The 21,006-nt window shown below is 34.7% G+C and overlaps 1 protein-coding gene across 1 annotated transcript; it reads left to right on the top strand.

The window, feature by feature from the left end:
* Nucleotides 1-230: 230 nt before the first annotated feature.
* Nucleotides 231-2,212, top strand: LOC113707015 (zinc finger CCCH domain-containing protein 23). Its single transcript, XM_027229170.2, has one exon. It carries the CDS (start codon nucleotides 764-766, stop codon nucleotides 1,898-1,900), a length of 1,137 nt encoding a protein of 378 aa, XP_027084971.1. The 5' UTR covers nucleotides 231-763; the 3' UTR covers nucleotides 1,901-2,212.
* Nucleotides 2,213-21,006: the final 18,794 nt, after the last annotated feature.

The raw sequence follows: 21,006 nt of genomic DNA on the forward strand, positions 1-21,006 counted from the left end.
GTCAGAATTACCCAGGAGCACCGCACTACTTATACATCCATGTCTTTTTGTGTATAAATTTAGTTTAAACTACCAGTTAGGTAATTACACAAATATCTATTGGTATAAAGTCTATTTTCTTAAACAATTTAGTCACATAACTAAATTTGTTCTATGAACAAATTGGCCAGTCCCCAATCCATCTGATCGGACGATATAACTAAGTTATATTGCTCAAAGAAAGGGAAAAACAAGTAACGCTACTGTTATAATATAGTGTAGCCAAAGGAAAAAAAAAACATAGAGAATCAAAGTTACATATTTTCCTATACGAGAAAAGATTATGCAGCCTCTCCTAAGTAATTATACTCTTTCAGGTTAGATTTATCCTCGGATGTTATGGTGGGCTATTTGAGTCGTTCAAAAGCATTAGACACTCCTCCAGCCTCTGGGTCTGGGCTCTAGCTCCTCACATTAGAGAAGCCTCAAACATTGTCCAAACGTGTCCTTGTCTAGTAGGACCCACGTGAATCCACTTCCTAGCAGAAAGTCCGGGCTGTGACAAAATTGTAGTGACTGCTACGTGAAGTTAGTTTTGTGCTTTAATTTAACCGGCAAACAGTAGATAGTGGAGGCGGAAGCCAACAGATATTTTAACCCAACCGTGGTTAAGTCCACATTTTAACCACAGTTAACAAAGTAGTTTATATTCAAACCCTGCCCTCAACCCCATCAAGCGTAAACCCACAGAGAGAGAGAGAACTTCCAACATAGTTCCATCAGGATGATGATCGGAGATCATTCTCCCCGTTCAAATCCAACCGTCCAAGTACCTCCCTGGGATTTCTTAGATGACCATCGCACGGCTAATATTCACTCACCATATTCCATTTCCCTTAACGGCAGTAATGCTAGCAGTTTCGAACTTGCCTTGGATAACTTGACGGCGCTACAGCGATATCTGCCGTCGAACACAGGCTCCGACGACGTCGTCTCGGATACCGATGACTTGGATATACCTGTGGACGCGTTCTCATGCGATCAGTTCCGCATGTTCGAGTTTAAGGTTCGCAGGTGCGCACGTGCCAGGTCACATGACTGGACTGAGTGTCCGTATGCTCATCCGGGCGAGAAGGCTCGCCGGAGGGACCCACGCAAGTATCATTATTCCGGTAGCGCTTGTCCGGACTTCAGGAAAGGCGCGTGTAAGAAGGGCGACTCCTGCGAGTTCGCTCACGGCGTATTCGAGTGCTGGCTCCACCCTGCTCGCTATCGTACGCAGCCCTGTAAAGATGGGACCCAGTGTCGCCGGAGGGTCTGTTTCTTTGCTCATACTCCTGATCAGCTGCGCGTCCTTCCTCAGACCGAGTGCTATGACGGATCTCCTAGTCGGCTCGGATGCAACTCGCCGGGTCGACATGCTTATGATTCTGGTGTCTCGCCCCTGAGCGCGAAAAATGGCGCGTTTGGGTCGTCTCCCACTTCAGTTCTGTCCTCCCCGCCTTCTTCCCCGGCTTCCGAGTCCCCTCCCATGTCGCCTAGCGGAGCGGTGAGTTTGAACTCAGTGAGTGGACTCGCTCAGTCAATGCGTAACCTGCAGATTGGTAACACGAGGATGACTGCTGGGTCTCCTCCATGGGGGATTCAAGTGGGTGGTGGGTTTTGTTCGCCTCGGAGCCCCTCCACTTTAAGGCCCGGGTTCACGAGCCTGCCCGCTACTCCGACCCCGGCCCGAACTCGGTCCGGACTCGGTGCGTTTGATCTGTGGGACAAGGCATGCCAAGAGGAGCCGGCGATGGAGCGGGTTGAATCCGGCCGGGACCTTCGCGCAAAGATCTATGCAAAACTGAGCAAGGAGAACTCCCTCGAGTCGGCCACCCCGGTTCCTGATTTCGGGTGGATTTCCGAACTCGTGAAATGATCCGGCGGGTCGTGTTTTGATTGAATTCTTTTTTGATGTGTCAGATGCCGGGGGTTAATCGGGTCGGCGGCCTTGTGAGTACGTGGATGCAAGTTGAAAGTTGTGTAAATAAAGCTTTAAATTTTTGATGAATGGAGGAGGGATGGATTTAAGTGTTTAAATCGCCATTTTGTGGGAGATTAAATTTTGGAGAAAAAAAAAATGTAGTTTGTATATTTTGTATATTCGATTTTAGTACGATTTTAGGGCTGCCGATGTATATTTCATATTCATGTTCTTAACCATATGTTTGACTCTGTATTGCCTTTCGAATTTCAAGGTTAATCTCTCTTAGAAAATGTCACCTACCTGGTATTTTGGTGGCTCTTATATTTGGCAGGTTCTTAATTGTCAAAGATTTATTCTGATTATTTCTTCAAGTAAGAGAGGGGTTGGATTTAAGGATATTGATTAAAAGGCAAAGCCAGTGCATTAAAGTTCAATCGATAATTAATTAGTAAAACGCTTTATTAATGACTAAAAATGCACGATGGAAAAAAATTATTATTATTTGTTGTAATCTTTTTGTAATGTACTGTCATTGAGGTCAAAATGTGGTTCAAAAATAAAATTTGTTTTAAAAAAAGTGGAGAGGGTTGAATTTGATGGTAAAATGGAAGGGAGGATTGCAAGTAGAATTTTTGGGTGTAAATCTTCTCAGTTGAAAAAAAAGAAAGAAAGAAAGATTTTTCTAAAGAATCTGATCTCCAAGTGCATCTAATACCCTTTTAGAGATAATTTTTTTAGTACTTTCAATGTAACCATTCCTTTGACACGAGAATTAGTGATGCATGTCATATCATACGTGCAATTGAAAAAAAGGGAAAAGGCAGATGTTAGTATGTGTTATGCATTTAGATTTTATACGGTGCATGAAATTCAATTCCATTTTTATTAGCATTAATCATAGAAAAGAGTCATTGAAGATGTGAATTAAAGCATTGTTTAGATTACCATTTTTCTTTAAAAAATTTTTAAGTTTTTCATGAACATATTTCTAAATCGCTTTTTTAACACATCTATATTAAATCATTACAGTATATATTTTGTCAATCGGGCCATCTGAAGTTCTACTCATGTAGTTAGTACGACTTTCTGATTTTGGCTTATAAGTTTCGGATTGGTAAATATAAACTCAAACTTGACTTATAAAATATTTAGGTTATGAGTTTAATTTGGTTTTAGTTCAAATTCCCCTATTGCTCATTAATTTTCTTAATATAATTACTATAACTATCAAGTTCTAAAGCTAATTTGACATCCACAAGATCACGACATTAAAACTATACACGAATTAGTAAGAGTTAATTAAAAAGCATATAAATCAAGAATTTTTTAACAATAATATATCCAATTAGTTCAATGTACGTGAAAAATAAATAATAAAATATGATGATCAATTGTCAATACATTTTTAAACTATTAAGATTCAAACTCGACTCATATTTAATTTAAATATAATATTTAGCTCCAAACTCAACTCAATTCAACGGGAATTATTATTCACCGAACTTTTATTGGACCGAATGGGGAGGAGATGGGGCTGGTTGCATTGACGGTCCTAGTCGAAAGTACAAACAGAGCCAACAAACTGTAGTTGGTTCTTCCGGAAATTCTGTAGTGTGGAAAGGTTCACTACCGTCAATGGAGATAAGATCTCGTCTTGTCCCCATGGAAGAATAATTAGAGCGACCCCAGGTTGAAGTTTTGGTACTATTTAATCAAAGATTGAGTTTGTTTGGATAGAGAGAATTTGGATGATTTATTTGAGATATTTACTGTAGCATTTTTTGTGATGTGATGTGTGTGAGATAAAAAGGTGGTTGGGAAGATAAAAAGGTGATTGGGATTTGTGAGACAAAATTTTTTTTTCCAAATTCTCTCTATCCAAACAAACTCATTGGGATTTAATCATTTAAAAAACGAGTGCAAAAGAAAACGAGCATAGGGATAGCGGCATAGGATGGTAGGAAAAGATTTTCGGGACCTACTGCTGTATTATATATAAAAAAAAAAAGGATGGGCTGGGGTCTAAGTTTTTTTTTTTTTTTTTTTTTCAGTAACGATACATTTATATAACCTACTCTATCCTAATTTAGGAAGAGGGGAGTCTAAAAAGACTGTGATAGGAGATTAGTAAGTATACAGATCCAACTAAATTAAGAAAGTGTTTTGACACAATTCTTAAATTTTTTTCGTTACAGATAAAATTTAAACCCTTACTTTACAGTTCAAGGAGGGACTTAAGCCCCTCTCTGATGTCGACTGAGCCATTGGCCCAGTGGTTGGCTGGGGTCTAAGTCGCTAGAGGAGGAGGAGGAGGAGATAGGTGTGGTACAAAATCTTCTTGTCTTCTTCACGAGCTTAGTGCAGCTGATAATAATAATGACTGCATTCCATCTGTGACAAACAGGACCAGTTTATTGAGTACACAAGAAAAAGGGGAGAACCAATTAAGTCGCAGAAAGCAAGAGAAGACTTATCTCCTTAGGATTAGATTTGTGGCGTGGACGCTCGGACTAATAAAACAACGTCCTTATCTTTAAGCAAAACTGTGACCTTTTTGTTTTTTTTTGGTCCGTACTTAATGTCCATAATCTCTACGTGTGTATATATGTATATTTGCAGATGGTTCACGGAATTTTTTAACTAATTGATGTAGTTAAGCCCATTTTTAATTTTTTTTTTCTGTTGGTGAAATTCATCTCTGCTACATTGCTTACCCAAAATACAAGAAATTGAGGGGAAAAAAAAAAGAATTTTCGAGAAGCATCATGTGAAAATTACATAACACCGCAAATTAGACTTTTTGCTAAAAAAAAAAAAAAACCCAATGAGAAAATATTACGTAGTGACTAAGGTTGTTGAAATCCAATAATTAAATGATTTTGTTGTAAAGTTAATGAAATGATAAGTATGGATGTACATTAATTGCTCCAAGGGATGCATTGAAACATTCAATCCCTACAAGAAGATTCATGGTACAATCATGTATGTTCTTATAGTTTATTAGTAGTTGATTATGAAATTATTGAATTCATGCATCTATATTAATGTTAGTAAATGTACTTTTGATCCTGTATCACTTATAAACAGAGGGACAAATAAATCTCATTTGTAACCTTTTAAACCTTTGATTTACTATTTTCTTGTCTCTACTCTACTCTCTTTATATTTAACTTTTCTTAGTTTAATTTATTAGTTTCACCGCTGATTTGGATTTGAATCCCTCTCCTCCCTGCTTATTAAATTCTATCTCTCTCTGACTAAGGTTGTGTTTGGATTGCATTTTCCGTCATTTTTTATGGAAAAATTACTGTAACGATTTGATATATGTGAGGGAAAAAGGTGATAGGAAAATGTGATCACGGAAAATGATAATATTTTCCGACGAAAACAAGCAATCCAAACATGGCCTAAATTTTTCTAAAAAAAGAAAGAAAAGAAAAGAAAAGCTGAGTGAAACATAATAATAGAGCGAGTATTAATTTACTCATTTACTGCAGACAAACGGACGCCTAATACTTGCCCACTTGGATACTTGCCAACTTGGATCAGCGTTAGGTGAAAGAAGTGGAGTGCTGCTTTTGGATAATCATTAATTAATTAAATCCTCAGTTTGGACAATATAATATCTGGTTAATAACAACAAAATCTCTAATATTTCTTTACTCTTGGGAGAAGCCTTCAATGAAGCGACAGGGACCGGTTTGACAAGGCGCCACTTGCTGATATTTGTGGGTCCCACGACAAATATCTGCGACTCTAATCTCTTCTTCTCTAAAATTCTGGTGTCTTCAAGCTCACAGGTTCATGTATTTTCTGTAATATTCAAATGCGTTGCTGGGACTATAGATCAGAGGTTCGGATCACGCTTGCGGCGAAAAAAATTCAAAAAAAGTGTCTGGTCATCCATTTGATCTAGTCAAGTCTGTATATCTGATAATCTCTTACACAATTTTTTTAGACTCTCCTCCCCTCCTCCCTCCTTCCCTGTGTAATAGGATTGCGCTACTGCCTAATATGGTACTTTTCGGTCACATAAAATTTATCATATTTATCACTGTTTTTTTTAAATTAATTATCACTTTAAAAAAATTAATTCATGTTTTTCAATACAAATTTATCTTTATTTTTATGTATATTTCTCGTAATTATTAATACATCGTATAAAAGAGGATCCACTGTTAATTTTACAGGATCGAGAGGACAGTATATTTTATTATTGATGGTCAAGTAGATAAGGACGTAGATAAGGTGGGCCCTGGGGATTGGAGGGTAGATTGGTCATTATGGAGGGGACAAGGGTGGATTTAAATACTGTGAAACAGGCCGACAAAAGAAACTATCATGGGATGGTCCAAAGTGTACCTGGTTGAGTTTTCAGTAGTTCTCGTTGAACTACGCAAAGGCAAAAGGGGGAAAGCAGCAGCATATCAATCTATCCAGCCATATTTCCTCAAAAGCCGCAAGTGATTTGCTTGTGTCCTATGATGCACTAATGTAACAGTGGGATGTCCCGGAATCCTGTGCTTCCCCACCCCAGAAAATAGTGGATTTCGATCTTCTTTTATTTTATGGAGCCGTCACAAAACTGAACTCTGGTTCACTACTTATTACTATTATATGGCTGAAATTAGGTGGTTTTTGGTCAAACGTAATTGCTAAAGAGGAAGTTTTGCACTGCCATAAATTGACAGGAAATGTGGGCTAAGATTGTGCTACAGGTGACAGTTATTACACTCATTTCTAGCAAAACTCACTTAATTAAGGCGGCGCGAGGGAAGGATTGGATTGGATGATACGAATGAATGAATTGTATAGAAAATCTTGAATTCCAAATTTTTTACTTATAAAAACAAAAAACATAATTAAGCTCCTACAGTAGCATTCTATCGTATTGAATATGCCATCAAATGATCAATTACGCAAAAAAATTTTACTGTAAAACTTGTAATCTAAACACACTCTCAATTAGCTCCATCATCTATTAAGCATAACTAACCATCAAAATTAAAAAGGAAAAAAAAAATAACGACTCTGTTTGAATTCCAGTGTTTCTCAAGTATTTTTTTTTTTTTTTTAGGTTTGGAGTCTACATTAACTTCAAAAATAAATCCAAAAATAATTTCAAATATACTAAAATAAAATAAATCCTCATCCTCTCTTTTCTTTCACATACCACCACCAGCCATTAGCCATCATTGGCCACCACCACGGATAATCACTACTACTAGCCGTCACAATTTTTTTTTTTCTCTCTGTCTCTTCATCTCTCTCCACCCTTATCTTCTCGTTCCCCCATTCCCCACTATTCCTTCCTCTCCCATTTTTGGTCACATTGATAGCGATCAAATTTGGTTGGGCACAGAGATAGTAGGGTGTGAGGGATAAAGAAGAGGAAAGAGGAAGGGAAAGGAGGAGGTAAGAAAGAAGAGGGGAAGAGAGAGGATAGGGGGAAGCAAAAGAGGGAGGAGTAGGATGAGGGAGAAGAGATGTGGAGGTGGTATTAGGCATAGAGGAGGGGAGGGTGGATAGTGGTGTAGTTTTTTAAAAAAATTTTATTAAATTTTAAATTCTAAAAATATATTTAAAAAATACCCTAAAAACATTTTAAAAAATCTATCTATTTATAGTAAAAGTTTTTTCTATAAACATTGATAAAGTAAAGTTTTAAAAAAAGCATTTTCAAAAATATCATTTACAGTAAAAATTTTTCATATATATCGTTACAGTAAAATTTTTAAAGATACGCTTTTTTAAAACATATACTCCATACCGAGCCGTAACATCTATTCATACGGAGCTAACAACAATACTTAAAGCCACCATCATCTCTAACGTAGGAGTTGTCTGAAAACACGACAGACTTCTTGAAGACCCCCAACCACCCCAGCCCTTGTTGCGGTGGTGGGAGTAAAGACATGAATCACAAAAACTTTGCGTTGTCTTTACTTTATGTCAAGGCAAAATGAGGTCCAAAATCGGGAAACATCATCATACAATTAAGTAGAGAGTCCACCGTATTTTGTGTGTCTTTTGTTAGTTAATACAGTAGTTATATAGATGTTTTTGCAGAAAATATGTAAGCTTGGCCCGAAATTGTTAATCATCATATAATTTGTTTTACTTTTTGGTCAGTAGTAGAATGTTTTTGTCTTGGAGCTCAAAGTCCTTAGCCAGTAAATTCCTGTCTGCCATTGCTCCCAACTTTTTAAGACGTGGGGTTGCAGTCAAGGGGCCTTCCGAACTGCTTAGTTGGAGATGGGATGAGAAGATGGACATAGACATTCAGACAGAGACATGCCCGTTGATTTGACGAGCTTCAACAGTGGATGCAATGCCTGGGGATCTTCATCCATATCCTCTCAACTCTCAAATTTAGTCAGTCACGTGTTCATGCACACTCTCATACATCTAATCCAACTTTTCACCTCTCATGCTCCATTTCAATTTTTTTTTTTTGATTCAAAATTCTATATTAGTTTAAAATTTAAACTCTAGTTCAGTTTGATATTATATTTTATAAGTTCGAGCTCGAAAAGCTGTTATCATTTTTCTTTTGAAAAAAGAAAAAGTTCGAGCTCGAAAGCTCGAATTTTTTTAATATTTTTTTAATTAGTGCTAGCATATAACTCTTATATAATAAAATATTATAGTATTTTACATAAAGTAAAAGTTAATATTTATTAAGATGTATAAAAAATTGAACTAATTATTTGGGCCGTGATGAATCAGGTATTTGCAAACTCGCACTTGATTCGATTCTTCAATCAAATCATAATAATAATAATTCGAATTCAAGTTTAAATTTATCAAAAATTGAACTAAAATTAATTTGTTAAAGAATCAAAATCGAATCATTCGTTTTTTATTTTTTTATTATAACGATAATATTTATATAATTTATTTTAATCTAATCTAGAAGAAAGGAGAATCTAATCAAAAGGAATTCCAGCGAGAGTAGCCGCAGATATATAGTAAAAGGTGAAGATTGAATCCTTAATAATCTCCTGCTCCAATCGAGACTTTAAAGCCTTGGTGGTTATCAATAGCCTCTTTGAGACCGAATCATTCGTTGAGAGGTAAGCTTCGTTTACAACGCTAACGCTGCTTCTACTTTAAAATGTCAATCTCACCGCCTTTGAAATATTCTTTGATGCATGTTTCTGATTCACTCTAGACATTTATTTGGACATGGAGTGTCAATTACATAGCCCACTAGTCCCATCCCATCCAAATCTTTTCCCCACTTTATCGTTTTGTCAATGGTTTATTTCAAATTTACTAGTGGTAAAGTAAGAAATAGTAGTTTATACTAAACGAAAGGAAATTCTCATGGAGGACCATCCAGGTACATATTTTCAACATTGCAATGGTTGTAGATAGAAATTTGAGGGGACTAGTTATAAAAAGAAAACAGTGGCCGCCAATTCTTTTTTTTTTTTTTGTCGATACGATAGAATTTCTATAACCTAAACTAGTTTATTTTAGGAAAGAGGGGGAGGGGACTCGATGTGAGTAAAAATTCCATCGAAACTGATCAATAAATTTTGTGACAAATTTTGTGAGAGGCAAGATTCGAACCCTTGACCTCCCGCACCAATTCACGGTGCCATATCTTAAAGTACAAATTTTGAGACACAAAAATATTGCATGTGGTACATTTTGCTGTTGACAAACAAAAGTCTTTATTTGCATTTCATGACTTTTTTGAGAATGCTTCGTGATCTTATCCACATAACCAGGTTGAGAGTGCAGGGTTCAGTTTGTAACTAAGCTTTAGCGGATTGAGTTGGTACCAAACCAGACACTGTTTTGTCAGAAAAGCTATCGAATCACGAATCATTCTCATGGTTTCAACTGACAGATTTGGTACAATTTATCCATTGAAAATGTCATCAAAGTAATCAGTAGTGTGTTTGTTAGGGCAAATGGTTTTGTCATTTGATTGTCCTCTCGTAGTTAAAGCGTTTAATAGTAGTAGCATTTGTTTAGGGCGAAACATTGGGCGACCCTCGATTAATTGAAATAAAATATGAAAGTTAAACTGGGGGCGGATCTACTTTGGTTAGTGCCTCCACTGACCAAAGAAAATTTGCATTAATATTAGAAATTATGTCCATGAGTGATTGTTAATAAATTTTTGATAGGAAAAGTCCAGTAATAGGTATAAATGATCCATTCCTTTAATGATGGCTAAATGTACAACTAGGCTGTCGCTTTGGGGACATTCGATAAGATTTCGATGCAGAGATTGATGGAACCAAATAAACAAACACGCATAAATTCACAGGAAGAATCAAGACAAATGACACTGAGACAAGGGAATTTCTTTCACTATTCATCGAACGAGGCTGCGGCTTTTTTAGTTTTATATGAAAAGAAAACGACACAAAGCTTTAGCAATATATAAGCCCTATTGACTTTTTAACTAATACAAGACACTACTACTACCTCTTGGTACTAGTAATAAAGGGAATAAATCCCATACAACTCCAACTCCACTAACCAATACATGGCTACCCCAATAAAATAATGTTTGGTTTAATTTTTTGTTTTTTTACAATATCTCTCTTAAATCAGGCTCTTCAAATTTGAATATACCCAACATATTCTTCAACTTCACAAAAATCTCCGTTTACAATACTTCGATGAAAATATCAATCACTTGCTTTTTAGTTCTGCAATAATTAATTTTAATTTTTCTCTCTCGAACCAACTTACGTATGAATTGATATTTAATGTCAATATACTTGCTATGCCCACGGAATATTGGATTCCTAGATAACTCAATCGCTGATTTACTGTCACAATAAATTTCGTAAGATCAACAGATTTGTGTTGTGACGCAATCACAAAACTTGAGTAGCGCTGTTAGCTACTGCAATATACTCCGTCTTCACTGTACACAATACAATGTCCTGCTGCTTTTTTTGAACTCCAGGAAAATATGTCAGAATCAATAAAAAATGTGTACTATGAAGTGCTCTTTCTCTCTACCGCATCACCTGTCCAATAACTAGTTGTGTAGCCAAACAATTCAACTGGATCATTTTCTTCAACTAGTGTCATAATCGGTTTCACTGTATTCATTTTGAACTTCTTTAAAATATTACCTGCATATTTCTTTTGAGATATAAAAATTTCACGATCAGACTGAAATATTTCAATTTTTAGAAAATATGAAATGAGTCTCATATATGTTATATCAAATTGCTTAATCATAAACTCCCTAAACTCTACAATTATCTATAAATTATTTCTTGTAAAAATTAAATCATCTACGTACAAACACATAATAAGAATATCACCACGAAAAAAAATTAATATATAAAGTGTGCTCATTTGGACACTTCTAAAAATCACGAGTCAAAAAATAAGAATCAATTTTTGTATACCATACTCTTGGGGTTTGTTTCAATCCATATAAGACTCTCTTCAATTTATACACCTTATTTTCCTGACCTCTTTTCACAAATTTTGCTGAGTATTCTATATACAAATTTTCATTAAAAATTTCATTCAAAAAAGTTGACTTGACATCCATTTAATAAATTCTCCAGTTATTTTAGACAGTTAAAAAAATTATCATAAGGACTGTGTCAAACCTGACAACGGGTGCAAATACTTCAAAATAGTCAATCTCGAGATTCTGCTTGTATCCCTTCACAACTAATCTCGCCTTGTATCTATCAATTACTTCACTAAATTTAAATTTTGTCTGGTATACCAATTTCACTCCAATGATTTTTTTTTTTACCAGTTGGAAGAGAAATAACCTATTAGGTGTCATTCTTCTCTACTGTATGAATGTTTTCCTCCATTATTTTTACCTAACGATCATCATTGGTTGCCTTCTTATACACAATTGGGTCACAATCTATATATAAAGTAAAATTAATAATATTTTCGTCAGAAGGAACATTATCTGGTATAATAATATAATCCTGTAGATGAGCTAATATCTGTCACTAACGCTATGTACATCCAGTTAACACAGTTTGTATACCCTAAGCAACCGATAATGGCTGAACATCATCATTAGGATCCTCTTGCTAGTAATTTAAAGTCACATTTGTTGTTTTAGAATCTCCAGTATATCAGTCTCAAATATCTCTTTCGTCAAAAGTCACATTTTTATTCACTATCACTTTTTTGTCACAAAATTATACAATCTGTAAGTCCGAAAGATTTTGTGACAGCCCCACCTTCCCCTAAGGCGAACCAAAGGAGTTAGCGGACTGCCTGCCCAACTCTCGCCAGGACTAATGAGACAGTTTAATGCAGTTTAAAATGATTCGGAATATATAAGCACGCTTGATTAAGTCAAAAAAAAATGAAAATCGGAGCCGAACATGAATAGTGCCTAACACGTCAGAATCTGGCCGGATACTGGCCAGAGAGCAAAGTCGGATTTCCAAAAATTTCAGGGCAATCCGGCCGCCAATCCGGCCAATTTCTAGTCGGATTCGACCCGGTTCTTTCCCCCCAAAATTTTTCCTTTCGCCGTTTGAAATCCGAATCTGTCCGCAATCCACCCAAACATCAATCAAATATATACACCTTGAAATTAAGCATTTACAAGCCAAAATAGCATATACAAGCTATCCAACAAGTTTATACATGTACGGTTTGCAAATTACAACTCAACGAATTGGTTGGATCAAAATGCACTTAGCATTTTGCCCAAAATGAGCTATTCAAAAATACATTCACATAAGCTCAACTCGGCAACCAACATTTATAGCCTTTCCAAAAGTATTCAAATTCCTGTAAGGAAAACAAAAGGAATAGAGTGAGCTTACGCCCAGTGACATATACCACTCAAGCAACGAAGATCATATAAGCATATAGCATGTCATTCCAATTCATCTAGTAGGAAGTAAGCCAAGAGCACACATCAATAGAATTGGTAAAAGGATATGGACGGCTCTCAAGAGCCCCTTTCCTCGCTTGTATTCTTGATCGGATTTCATTGATCCTCCGTCAATGTTTACAAGTAACCAACCATAGGCTCCACTTTACTTCCATTTCTTCCACCCAACATACCCCTACCGGGCCCGAACTCCATACAGTATAAATTTGGTAATACTCGAGTATACCGGAATTAGGAGTCTCATACTATAAGATTCCATATAACAGTTCTCATGGCTCGTCAATTTTCACGACCAAACTCTCGCTGACTCGATTCAATCGACTACCAATGGGGTTGAGCTCAGTAGTGACAGTAATGGCCGTTGGATACTCGTCCAAAAGACACCAAATCCAGTATTTCATGTACCATTCAAGTACCACAGTAGACAGTCATATATAATACAAAAGGGGTGAGGTCGATCAAGTACACCTTCACTTTAATCAGTTTCAATAGTGCAAATAAACATTCAAGATATCAAGTTCAAATGTAACAAAACTACATAGTAACAAGCAAGTGAGTAGTACACTCACCAAGCAAGCAAGTGAAATTTCATACACTTCCGCCCAAAGAGCGTCTTGAATCACCGTCACGCCCTAAAATGTTCAAACAAGCACAATAAGACTCGATTACAAGTCATAAACCAATTCCACATACTACCAAAACTAAGACTCCATTAGAACGTATAAGTACTAAAGTAAGTTAGGGAAAGTCCGGAAATGAAAGTTAAACTCTAAGACCTAAAAACAGTTTTGATGTCATTAAGCGTATTGGACACAACCGACACTACGATTATCGGATGGATGTACAATATACACTGTTTCAAATCTAACAGAAAGGGCTACAATGTTGAAGAAGGCCACTCAGTCCAGTTTGTAGTGCAACTAAGTCAAAAGTTCAATGTACCAAACCAGAACCGTATAAACAGGTTAACGAACCGCATTCTGGTTAAATAACCATAATTCAGGCTACCAAAGTCCAATTCAAGTGATTCCAAAGCCATCCGAAAGCTAATATACCAGGATATATTTCTTAAGAAAACATCAACAACCAAATCAGTAGTATTTCCAATCAAATTAACCAATTACTAAAGCTGATCACCAGGTTCGGACAGAAACAGGGCAGCAGGGGTATTTCAGTCTTATCACATGCTACGTTGCTCTGATTGGCCTGAAATTTTACAGGCAACTATAAAATATCATTTCCTACAACTTTCATGTTTTAACCCAAGGCTAATTCGGCTTCTAACTGGGAAAAATAGTACCGGACAGAATGGGTTTAATTGAAACCCTAATTTCCGAAATTTCCTTTCAAAGCGGAAATTTTCCGCAAATAGCCACAGTTTACGCCCTAAGGCTTCATTCTAAACCATTCCCAACCATCATCCATGGCCACACCATATTACATATATAAAACAGAAAAATTCATGGAATAAAATAAAAATTTCACCAATCTCTACCAAAGTCAAGAAATCTTTCACCAAATCACACATTTAACCAACATAAGTCATTAATTTGACATTATCAAACCCAAAGAAAGCATTCCCTAGCTACTCACGTTGAAATGCAAGAAAGGAAGCAACTAAACACCCCTGTTTCTCAAACCACTTCACCAACAACTTCACTACCACTCAACTAGGGGTTTTTATGGAGAAAATTCAAGATTAAACGGTTGAAATTGAAGATTGAACAAGATTGGAGCTAAGAAAGTGGAGAGTTTTCTTTTCTTTTTCCCTTAGAGAGGGCCGGCCATGAAACTACAAATAAGGATGATTTTTGGTTAATTTTTGCTTAAATTGGTAAAGTAGTGAATAGTGTGGTCAAAGTTCAAGAACTAGTCACCAAGTGACACTTGTCATTTCAATTAATACATGGTTATCCTTTGTTCATCTCACACTAATTTATTTAGTAACCTCTAGTTATCTCTTAACACCTGCTAAAATAAATCCGGTATCCAAAATTTAACCTAACTGGCCGAATTTTTCCGAACTTTCCGCGTTAGCGGGTCCCACGTCCGGTATACGCTCTTAATTTCTCAAAAACTAACCGATACTAGAAAAATCATTTAAAAACTATATGTATCCATAAAAATTATCTAGAAAATTTTCCTACTAAAGAAAATGCGGAGAAGTCGTGCAAATAAATAAAATAGGGCCTAGAAATTTAGAAATTTACAAGTTCTTATAGATTTCATTATAATCAATAAATACATATTTCTCCCTCTTCTTATTAAGTTTTTTTTAATTGATCAAGAATATGAGAGTAAACAATATACCCAAAAATTCTGAAATGACCAACAAATGATTTTCTATCACTCCAAACTTCTTTAAAAGTTTTTCAAAGAACACTTCTAATAGAACACCTATTTAACAGATAAATTGTACAAGAAATTGCCATTGCTCAAAATATTGGCATATTTTTCAATTTCAACATATACCTCACCATATCAATAACTGGTGTATTCTTTCTTTTTATCATTCTATTTTGTTGGGAAGCATACTTGGTACTCAACTGATGCTGCATCTTATTTTTTTTCAAGAAAATCACCACACACCAAATATTCCTGACTCCTATCTGTTCTCAAAATTTTAATTTGACAACCATTTTACCTCTTAACAAAAGTCTTAAAAATTTTAAAGGTGTCACCGACATCAGATTTTTTTTTTCAAAACATACACCAAAACTTTTCTACAAAAATCATCAATAAAGATAATAAAATACCTGCAAACACCATTAGTAGGAACCTCCATACGGCACAAGTCTGAATGAATAATTTCTAATGGTATTTTGATCCTCTATGATTTTTCAGTCTAAAAAGCATCATTGTGTTGTTTTTTTTAAAACACACATATCACAGGCTTTACCATAATTTTTAATATTATGCAACCCACCAACCATTCTTCTACCGACCAAAAATCTCAAATTGTCAAAATTTAAATGACCAAATCGCATATGTCACGACCAATTACTATCATCTATCATTGTATTCAAATAGAAAAAATTGACAGTACTCAAATTTAGTGAAAATAAACTATTTGAAGTCATTGGTATGCTAGCAATCATTCTAATATTTTTATAAAAAAATGGTACAAGTACCATTTCTGATATAAGTATCATATTTTTTTTCAGACAACGAACCCATACTCAACAAATTATGATGCAACTCAAGAACATAGAAAACATCATAAATAAAATTAATAGACCCATTTTTCAAACTAATAGAAATCTTTTTCTTGCCAAACACTGATAAAACAGTGTTATTCTCAAATTTAATTTCACTACGGACAAATTCATCAAGTTCAACAAATAAATTTTTTTGCCTGACATATGGTTACTGCAACATATATTCAAGTACCATTTATTTTTATCAACCATATCAACAGCATTACATGCTAATAATAAAAGCTTTAAATTTTTTTTTATTATCTTGCACCTGCTTGTCAGTAATATTAGTCTGAAAATTTCTATCTATATTTTCTCCAAATTTATATTCAAATTGTCTATAGCCCAATTCTCTATAATTATAACATTGAATTCTCTGTCCAAAATTATTTTAAAATTTATTCTGATTAAAATTATTTTCTCTGCCGAAATTATCACCTGCCCCTATCAGAACCACCTCTAAAAATAAAATTATTATCACTACCATGTCCAGTATTTGATATACCTTCTCTGTCTCTATTATTATTGCCATGACTACCTCTATTGTTGTAACCACATACATTTTTCTGACTGAAGTCACCTTACTCACTGACATTATTATTACCTCTCAAATTCAACTGCGACTGCAACACTTTTTCAACTATATCTTTCTCCGCGGTATCTTCCAATTTTCTATTAATTCTTTGTTCATGCAGAATTAATGACCCATGCAAATTTTCAATACTTAAATCTTTTAAGTCTTTCGTTTCCTGGATCACAGCTATTACATGATTAAATTTCATGGGTTGGGCATTAAGAACTTTCTCAATAAATGTTCAGTCAGTAAGATCATACTGATTGAATTTCATCTCGTTTTAATATCTGACAAACGAAAAAAATGACTCAATAGATTCAGATTTTTCTATCATCACAAATTCAAATTATTTTGTTGGACCATGTCGATCCCTTTATATGTTTTCTCCAATATATCCCAATCCTCCTTTGTCGTATTAGCCGTAACCATTTTTTCAAAAATTGACATATTATTTGCCTGATGAATTTGTGATAAAGCCAAACTATCTTTCTCCTTATCATTCTCACTAGCATCTTGAACAAGTGCAGATTCAATATATTGATGTAATTTACATGCCTTGAGATGAATTATCATTTGTTTCTATCAAAAATTGAATTCCACTTTTATTTTGGGCTTTTAGACAGAACAACCAATATTGGAGTTAGGTTTGCCACATTTTAATCTACCGTCGTTCTGGTACTATTCTAATGAACCTAAACAAATAAACATACATAAACCCATAAGAAGAAAAAAAAAATAATATAGAGGCAAAGGAATTTCTTCAACTATTCATCAAACGAGGCAGCGGCCTTTTTGGTTTCATATGAAAAGAAAATGACACGAAGCTTCGTCATTATAAGCCCTAATGGCATTTTAACTAGTACACTACTACTGACTCCTAATACTAGTAATAAAGGGAATAATCCCATACAACTCCAACTCCATTAACTAATTAATTAATGACACATGACTACACTATAAAATAATGTTTGGTTTAATTTTTTTCTACAGAGATGACTAAATGTACAACTAGAGTTGCAAGTTCAAAAACCTTAATATAGAGATTATGACCATGAGTGATGGTTAATACATTTTTAATAGAAAAAGTCAAGTAATAGATATAATACATTACTTTAATGATGACTAAATGTGCAATTAGGGTTGTCGCTTCAGGAACCGTCAACAAAATTGAAGGTATGTAGAGAGACTAAATGTATAACTAGAGTTGCAAGTTGACCAATTTATTTGGTTCAAACTTACGAGTATTTCGATCAACTACTCGACTCGAGTTCGACATCGATCGAATTTGACAGCGTGTCCACAAATTGAGTTATAGTATTAAACTTCTATGCTCACTGGCTTGACGAGTTTAATGGAACGTCCATTATGTATGTTTGTGTAGTTATTAATGTAAAATGTCAATTATATCTCTTGTTTAAAATATTAATTTATATTAGATGAGCTTAATTAGGCTCAATTAACCTCCAATTCGAATAAGATAAATTGAAGTCAAACTCGAATTTCACATTTAAAAATTTGATGAACCCAAGTTCAATTATTTTAACTCGAGCAGTGTGCTGTCAATTCGAGTTCGACTTGAGTCGAACATACCCATATGTACAACCTCAATAATGGTCCAAGGAGTTATAGTTTACTGATGATTTTCTCCACACACACAAAAAACTTGTGCTCTATGGAGTTCTATTCACAATGTATGTTACCACTTCATGCTACTTACTATGCATATATTGCTATTACACAAAACTTTGTTTTAATTTCGTTCCCATTGGAAAATATTTTTTTCCTTGGCTCTGCGACTGAGTTAAACTCAATTCTCTTGCTCATTCACCGGATTCAGTAAAGTCGCCAGTGAAGTTTGATTATCGAACCGTCTTACGTCAAAATTCAGTGCCCGTATGAGTGCTATGTAATCTAATGCTAATTATTGCTACTATTTCGATTCTTGCTGACTAGTCCATTCAATTCCATATACCAAGAAAAATAAAAGTGATACGACTGATTTTTCAGAGTATCTTTTTCATTCTAATTTTTGTCAAAAACTTTCAAAAATAATAGCAATGAAAAGATATGTCACAACAACGTCGTGTCCCCGTCTTAAAGAATCCTGTCCATGAACATTGTATCGCATTTTGGACCAGTGTCTTCATTGCAAAGCCAATTTTTAGTGGCCCATACACACTAGATTCATGATTTTCACGTTCCCACCTTTCAATCCATTTGGAATTTATCTACACAAGAGTTTTAGCTGTTTTAGTTGGTTTTTTTTTTTTGTTAAAAAAAAGAGAAAAAATTTTCCCTCAAAAATTATCTAGTCTGTTAGATACAAAAAAAAAAAAAAAAGAGAAGATTATGAGCAAAATACAAACAGAATACTTAATAGTGCATGCTTTCGTTTCTGTCTGATTTGCGGTCTGCTTTTATCTCCTCTCCGTCGTAACCTTACTCTCTAGTCTTTATCAAACCAGGCCCTGATTGCTTCTGCCATGTCTTCATCTCAGTTCTCCCCCCACGCGTGCCGTATCAGTGAGCCCCAAATTAGTTCTTTTTCACCTCTCCAATTCCTTGCAATTATGCCAATCCCCCCTTTTTTTTTTTTTCCTTTCTTTTTGGTTGAGGCATTGAAGGAAATTCCAATGTTAGCTTGATGCTGGCTTTTATTTATTACTTGATTTGTATGTTATAACGTCAAATTTTTCCTATTTAGATAGTACTCTTTTTAAATTCTCATTCTTATCCATGTCATTTTTGTTTGATGTGAAATGGTTTACTTGTTTTGCAAGGTCATAAGTTTGGATCTTTCATTGGGCAGTTAAATTTAATATGCATAAATATCTTGTGAATTAATCTTGTTTATTATGATAGTACATATACCATCAGCGTTGGACGTTGGACGAATGATAACTGTGCAAAATTTAAATTTAAAATTCAATTTTTGCACACATATCATAAATCCAATGGTGATAATATATATATTATCAATGTATATAAGATTTACTCATATCTTATTCTATCGACTAAATTTAATATGCATAAATATCTTATGAATTAATTTTGTTTATTATGACAATGCATGCGCTATCAGCGTTGAATGAATGACAACTGTGCACAATTTGAATTTGACGATAATAGTATATACATTGTCAATATATGCAAGATTTACTCATATCTTATTGTATCGACTAAGTTAGCATTTGAGGAATTTTTTGATTTACCAGCACATAGAACTTTGCTGATTTTTGTTTTCTTCTTTCCTTTCTCTATTTGTATCTCTTTATTTTCTTTTCCGTGTATAAAAGATGGGAGTATTTTTTCCCTATATTACGATCGGAAGTCATCAGCTGGGCCTCAATTAGCATTAAATGCTCTCCATTAAGTGTTCTTTGGACTTGAGTGGCAAATAAAGAAAAATGGCCAGACAATCAGGTCAGTAAACTGGAGATTGTCCTCAGGCCCAGACTCTACGCATACTGGCCTCCGGACCCATGTCGATTGCGGCCTAGCCTGGGCCGGTAAAACGCCAATAGAGTCAAATTTGTTCCACGAGCCTTGAGCAAATTTTATATCTGCTCTAATCAATGGATGACTTGAAGTCCGATTTTCTTTTTCTCCCAAAAAAAAAAAAAACAGAGTACGATTTTTCTTTTCTTTTTCCTTCTATTCTCTAAGAGGAAGGAAATACTAAGAAGTGGTACATTTCCTTTTTCTTTTTTTTTTTTTTAAATTTTTGGAAACCTATAAAGTTCCTTTTAAAAGTGGTAGAAAAGGAAAGATGAGGGAAGAAGAAATAGGAGACGTATGAAAATTGAACTCCTACTATCGTATTTTAAAAGCGTGTGAAAATTTTTTTAATGCAGTATTCTTTCGTGAATCTGTAAAAACCACTGTGTTTTTCAGGTTTTAGAAAATAATTTATGTTTTAAACTTTCATAAATTGATTAATAGTGTCTTTTCTTTTTCAATTTCTTTCATACACACTAAATTTTCACTGACGTGAAGCTCAATTATGTCTAACTTAATTCTTGGATCAAGTGGACCACTATAGTGAAGAGAAACATGAAAGAAGATATTAACAAGAAGGCCATCCATGTCAAAATTAATTAACTCTTTAGGAATGATATCATTAGATTCTTTATCACTCAACTCCAAGGTGTGCAACTTCTCTCTCTCTCTCTCTCTCTTATCCTTTCTTATTGTTGTTTTGTTCTCTCTCTCATCCTTTTTTATTGTTGTTTTGGCGAACGCTGTAGTAGAAGATTATTTGAAATAATTTTTTTTAAAAGAATACTGTAGTCGTCTTCGATATGATGTATGTAAAATAAAAAGTGGTTAAAAATATATTTATGACACAAACAAATAAATTTGTGTAAATAATTTGCCATCCAAACATTTGCTTTGCGAATTGGCAATAGACATTCAA

This window comes from Coffea arabica, chromosome 8c (genome assembly GCF_036785885.1).
Source record: "Coffea arabica cultivar ET-39 chromosome 8c, Coffea Arabica ET-39 HiFi, whole genome shotgun sequence".
Taxonomy (NCBI): Eukaryota; Viridiplantae; Streptophyta; class Magnoliopsida; order Gentianales; family Rubiaceae; genus Coffea; species Coffea arabica.

Excerpts from the sequence above, each read along its gene's own strand:
- LOC113707015 (XM_027229170.2), top strand. The coding sequence starts at position 764 with ATGATGATCGGAGATCATTCTCCCCGTTCAAATCCAACCGTCCAAGTA.